General features: G+C 37.4%; 1 protein-coding gene across 1 annotated transcript; it reads left to right on the forward strand.

Moving 5' to 3' along the window:
* The first annotated feature begins 2318 nt into the window (after positions 1-2318).
* LOC102497069 (60S ribosomal protein L26-like) lies at positions 2319-2781 on the forward strand. The gene has a single exon (XM_006160552.3). The coding sequence runs from the start codon at positions 2344-2346 to the stop codon at positions 2779-2781; it is 438 nt and encodes a 145-aa protein (XP_006160614.1). The 5' UTR covers positions 2319-2343.
* The last annotated feature ends 2984 nt before the right edge of the window (positions 2782-5765 follow it).

Consider the following 5765-nt stretch of genomic DNA (forward strand, 5'->3'; position numbering starts at 1 on the left):
TCATTCCTAAAACTGAAGAGTGGAAAGCAGTATGGAGTCGTGGTTAAGGTGCTGCACTCCCATGTGGCTGACTATGGTTTGAGTCCTGGACCAGCAGCTTGAAACTTACAGTGGACACATGTACATGCTGCTTAAAATCCTGAGAGGAGAATGGAAGAGAAAGGACTGCGGGATGGCTATTCCCCCTGAGAGGTGATTTTTCACTTTCTCTCTCGTGAGCCCACACACCTTATGGCAAAAACCTTAAAAAAAAAAAAAAAGGCAGTCTAAAAAGCTCAGTCATTAGTTGTCTTGAGAGGATACTTGTGTGAATCTTATATTCTATTAGTACGAATACTTACATACCAATGGTATTGAAAAGTTATTGAACTTTCTAGAGATTATTATTATAAGTATTAGATTAAAGACTATCTTATGCTTTTAGGTAGACTTTTAGAAGCACACAAAATAATCAGACTTAGATTTGTGCTTGAGAATCTACTGAGCCCCTGGAAATTGTGTAAAGGTATAGATCATTAGCCCCAGGGTTTCAGATATAGCCAGACTACCCTAGTAAGACTCTGAAAGAATTTGTGCACTTGTAAACTTGGCAGACTTTAGCTGCAAATGGTTGCACCAGACCAGATGAACTGTTGGGAATGTTGAGAGAGCCAGGGAAAGAACTTGCTTATTTCTGCCGCCTGAGCGAGGGAAAAAGTAATCCAAATGACAGACGTCCAACAGGATGGTGGTTCAGTACTTGGAAAGCAGTGAGACTGAAAACCACCTGTGGTTGGTAATGGAAAGTAAATGTCTTAAACATTTTTTTGAAGTACTATTTTGGGCTTTACACCCCAAGTAAAATGCCAGGGGCACAGAGGAGACAGTTGTGTTTGTGACATCAAGAATGAGCCCTTATGACTCATATGCAGTTTGGGTTCTCTATGAATTAGTAATAGTGAATGTACTGGACCAAACTCAAGGGACAGAAATTCAAAAGTATATGAGCTGGCTTAAAAGGACAGATTAAGAGGCCTAAATATGTTTGACTTGGAAGAAGAATGAAGAGTACAGGATATAATAACTATCTGCAGGTCCTTGAGGAGCTAAAACTCAAACTAAATAAGAAGAACTATTCGGGGTGGTGTACAGAGGCACAGTGTTGCCTGACATGATGAAATTGAGAAAAGGAAAACTCAGCCTGAATGTTAGGAAAATATTTTTTACACACGTTCCATTAATCTGCCAAGGGAAGTGGTAGAAGTCTTGTTATTTGAAATCACTTCAAATTAGATTGATAAACCACTCATATTTTTTATCTTTCCTCAATGCCACCACTTCTTTATCTAAAAATCTATGATTTCTCTGTTCTTTGCTGTATTTGTAAGTTCTCTAAATTAAATGTACCATTTTAAAATCGTCAGGGTGTTTCTATATCAAATTTCCATTTTTAAATAGCAATAGGAATTAGATTCACTGGAAAAAGAAGTCATCAGGCTATTGATTATCTCGCTCGTTTTCAGAGTTCATTCCTTAACTTCCTTTGTTCAAGCTTATTTGAGTACAGGCTTCTTTTTTTTTCAAGAGTTATTATTTTTAAAATTTTTATTCATTCATTCATTCATTCATTTAAATTCGACCAGAGAGAGACAGAGAAAGAGAGAAAGTGAGAAAGCAAGCCAGCAGGTCCAGAACTCAAACCGTGGTTAGCCATGTGGTAGTAAGTGTCCAACACCTTAACCACCATGCCACCTGCTGGAGGCTTTAGTTGTTAATTTTTACTTTTAGAATACAATTGCAACCAGAGCAGTTTTGATTGGATACTTCAAAATACTTATGAATGAAAGGACTCTAATGAAATTACTTTAAGAATCAATAATAGAAACAAACTTGGGCAATTCATCAATATGAATATGTGTTAACAACGAATTCCAAAATAATCAATGGTTGAAAGAAATCTCAAGAAATTAGACAACACTTAGAGATAAATGTAAATGGAAAATTTAAGGGACACAAAAATGGAAAATTATCTGTTGATGATAATGTGTATGGTAATACGACAAATATACAGTGTATTCATGCTGAGAAAATTCAGTTTGTATGTTGTAATGATATATACAGTGATTGAATGTGTATATATATATATATAAACACTCTAGCAAGCATCAATAAAAAAAGATAAATGAAATGAAAACACAATATACAAAAATCTATAGGATGGAGCTAACACAATATTCAAGAACATTTTATACCTATAAGTAAAAAGAAGGATATAACAGACTTAAGTGGAAATAAATAACATTGAAAATAGAAAAATTGAGACCTTTCTCTTGCGCGGCCATCGCCAGAGCTGCAGCGGCCAAAATGAAGTTCAATCCTTTCGTGACTTCTGACCGAAGCAAGAACCGTAAAAGGCATTTCAATGCACCTTCCCACATCCGAAGGAAAATAATGTCTTCCCCCCTTTCCAAAGAGCTGAGACAGAAGTACAACGTGCGATCTATGCCCATCCGAAAGGACGATGAAGTTCAGTTTGTGCGAGGACACTATAAAGGGCAGCAAATTGGCAAAGTGGTCCAAGTTTACAGGAAGAAATATGTCATCTATATTGAGCGGGTGCAGCGGGAAAAGGCTAATGGCACAACGATCCATGTGGGGATTCACCCCAGCAAGGTGGCTATCGCCAGACTAAAGCTGGACAAAGACTGCGAAAAGATCCTTGAACGGAAAGCCAACGCTCGCCAAGTGAGAAAGGAAAAGGGCAAATACAAGGAAGAAACGATTGAAAAGATGCAGGAGTAAAATAATCCTATCTACCGTTCTTATTAAAAAACTGCTAAAATGAAAAAAAAAAAAGAAGAAAATAGAAAAATCAATGCAACCAAAAGTTGGGTCTTCAAAAAGATTCACAAAGTTGATAGATGGGCAAAGAAAAAGAAAGAAAAGACTCAGTTGAGTCTTTTTTATTAGAAATAAAAGATGAAAATAAAAGATACTACTGACATTACAGAAATGAAGCGAATTATAAGGGAATACTATGAACAACTGCATGCCAACTAATTAAATCATCTTGACGAAGTGGGAAAATTCCCCAGAATACATAGTTATTAAAACTGCCTCAAGAAGAAATCAAAATTTGAGCAGCATACAACAAGTAGAGATTGAATTAGTAATTTAAAAGCTTTCCACAAAGCCCAGCCATGGTGGTACATGTTGCAAGATGCTGTGCTCTGCAGGGTGGGATCACAGGGGATGCCCTGGTTCCTGTTTCAACCTAAGGGCCAGGCATGGTGGGTAGGTACCTGTAATTCCAGTGTCTTGGGATGCTGAAGTAGAAGGATTGTAAAGCTGAGCTTGGCCTGGGTAACACAGTGAGACCTTGTCTAAAAAAGAGCCAGGTGTAGTGGTATGTACTTATAGTCCCGTCTGGAAGGCTGAGGCAGGAAAGATTGTGATGTGGTGAGACCCATCCTTGAAACAAACAAATTAAAAAAACAAAACAAAACATTTCAGCACCAAATGGCTTCGTTGATGAATTTTAACAAGCATTTAAAGAATAATGATTACCTGGGCTGCCCTGTGGTCTCACAGTGGTTAAGGGACCTGGATCCCACATGGCTGACCGAGTGGTTTAAATCCCAGCCCTAGCAACTTGAAAAATGCTGAGCACATGTGTGTGCATGCTCAAAATCCTGATGAGTTAGAGAAATGGAGGACAAGGATTGTGGCATGACCATGACTGTTTCTCTCTCTCTCTTTGTCTTTCTTTGAGGGAAATCTTGCTCACTGGCAAAACAAAAACAAAATCTAGGGCCAACAGGTGGCATGGCAGTTAAGATGCTGGACTCTCATGTGGCTGACTGCGGTTTGATTCCAGACTTGGCAGCTTGAAAGTTATGCAGGGCACATGTATGTGTGCCCAAAATCTCAGGAAGAGGAGAATTGATTGCAGCATGGCCATCCCCGCCCCCCCACCCCCACCCCAGAGGAGTGATTTCTTTCTTTCCTTCTTATTGTCTTTCTCTGTCTCTCTCCAGGAAGCATACACGGCCTATGAAAAAAACCTAAAAATAAAAAATAACAAGAAATAAACAATGCCCCTTCCACCCCCCCCAAAAGCTCTACCAAGCTTTCACAAAATTCTTTCAAAAAGGAGAACAAAAAGGGAACACTTCCTAATTCATTCTATTGGACAAGTGTCAGGACAAGAATGCCCACTCTCTTCATTTCTATTGAAAATGGTACTGGAAGTTTTAGCTAGAACAATTAGGCAAGAAAAAGAACTAAAATGTACCCAGATAATAAAGGTAAAACTATTTCTATCTGCATACAATATGGTCTTATATACAGCAGAAAATCCTACAGAATTCACACACAGACATACAAAATTCAAACAAATAATTAGAAATAATAAACAAGTTTAGCAACATTGCAGGGTATACAATCAATATATAAATATCAATATATATAGTATCAATTCTATATACTGGCAATGAACATTCTAAATTAGATGAAAAGATGCTGGATCCCACATGAATGACTGAAAGATTTGAGTGTTGGATCAAATGGCTTGAAAAAACAGACTGGGCACATATATGTAATGCCCAAAATTCTGAGAAGAGAATGGAAGATGGGAAATTGTGGCGTGGCTGTCCTCCATGGGGTGGGCACGTGTTTGTGTGCTTTCTCACTTTCTCTTTCTCTATCTCTCCAGTGAGCACAGGTACCCTATAGTAAAATTAAAAAAAAAATTAAATAAAAAACAAAGAAACATGTTGAAAGGTATTAAAGAAGATGTACATAATAGGAACACATCTCATATTCATGGATCAGGAGACTTAGTATTGTTAAAGTTACAATACTCCCCAAATTGTTCTACAGATTCATGCAATCTATATAAAAGTTGCAGCGAGCTTTCTTTCTTCAATAATTAATAAGCTAATTCTAAAATTTATATGGAGATGCAAGGGATTTAGAATAGCCAAAGCACTTGAAAAAGAAGTGCAAAATTGGAAAACCTACATTTTCCAATTTCAAAACCCACCGCAAAGTATAGTAATCAAGACAGTGTGGTATGAGAATAAAACAGACACGTAGCTCAATGGAAAAGAATCAAGAGTCTATAAATACATTTTACATTTATGGTCAACTGGTCTTTGTCAAGGTGCCAAGACAATTTGATATAAGAAAGAATAATCATCCCAACGACTGGTACTGGTATCAAGATGTTCACATGCAAAAGAATGAAGTTGGATGTTTACTTCACATCATAAACAAAATTAACTCAGAATGGGTCATTGGCCTAAATTAAGAGCTAAACTATCAAATTCTTAGAATAAAAGGTGTAAATTTTTGTGACCTTAGGTTATGTAGTAGTTTTTAAAATGTGACACTGGAAACTCAAACAACTAAAGAAAAACCAGGTAACTTGGACTACAGTACAATTAAAAATTTTGTGCTACGAACAATACTACCTAGAAAGTGAAAAGACAACACATAAGAAGGGAGAAAATATTTGCAAATCATATATCTGATCAAGGACTTGTATTCAGAATATGTCATTTTCTTACAACTTAATAGTAAAAAGACAAATAGCCTAATGAAAAAATGGGCGAAGGGGGACAGCAGGTAGCATGGTGGTTAAGGCGCTGGATCCCCCATGGATGACTCTATGGTCTGAGTCTCAGACCCAGAAACCTGAAAAATCATGCCTGGCATATTTACGTGCTGCCCAAAATACCAAGAGGAGAGAGGAGGGGAAGGGATTGTGCTATGGTCATCTCCCC

The sequence above is a fragment of the Tupaia chinensis genome, unplaced genomic scaffold (genome assembly GCF_000334495.1).
Source record: "Tupaia chinensis unplaced genomic scaffold, TupChi_1.0 Scaffold000688_1, whole genome shotgun sequence".
Classification (NCBI taxonomy): domain Eukaryota; kingdom Metazoa; phylum Chordata; class Mammalia; order Scandentia; family Tupaiidae; genus Tupaia; species Tupaia belangeri.

Excerpts from the sequence above, each read along its gene's own strand:
- LOC102497069 (XM_006160552.3), top strand. The coding sequence starts at position 2,344 with ATGAAGTTCAATCCTTTCGTGACTTCTGACCGAAGCAAGAACCGTAAA.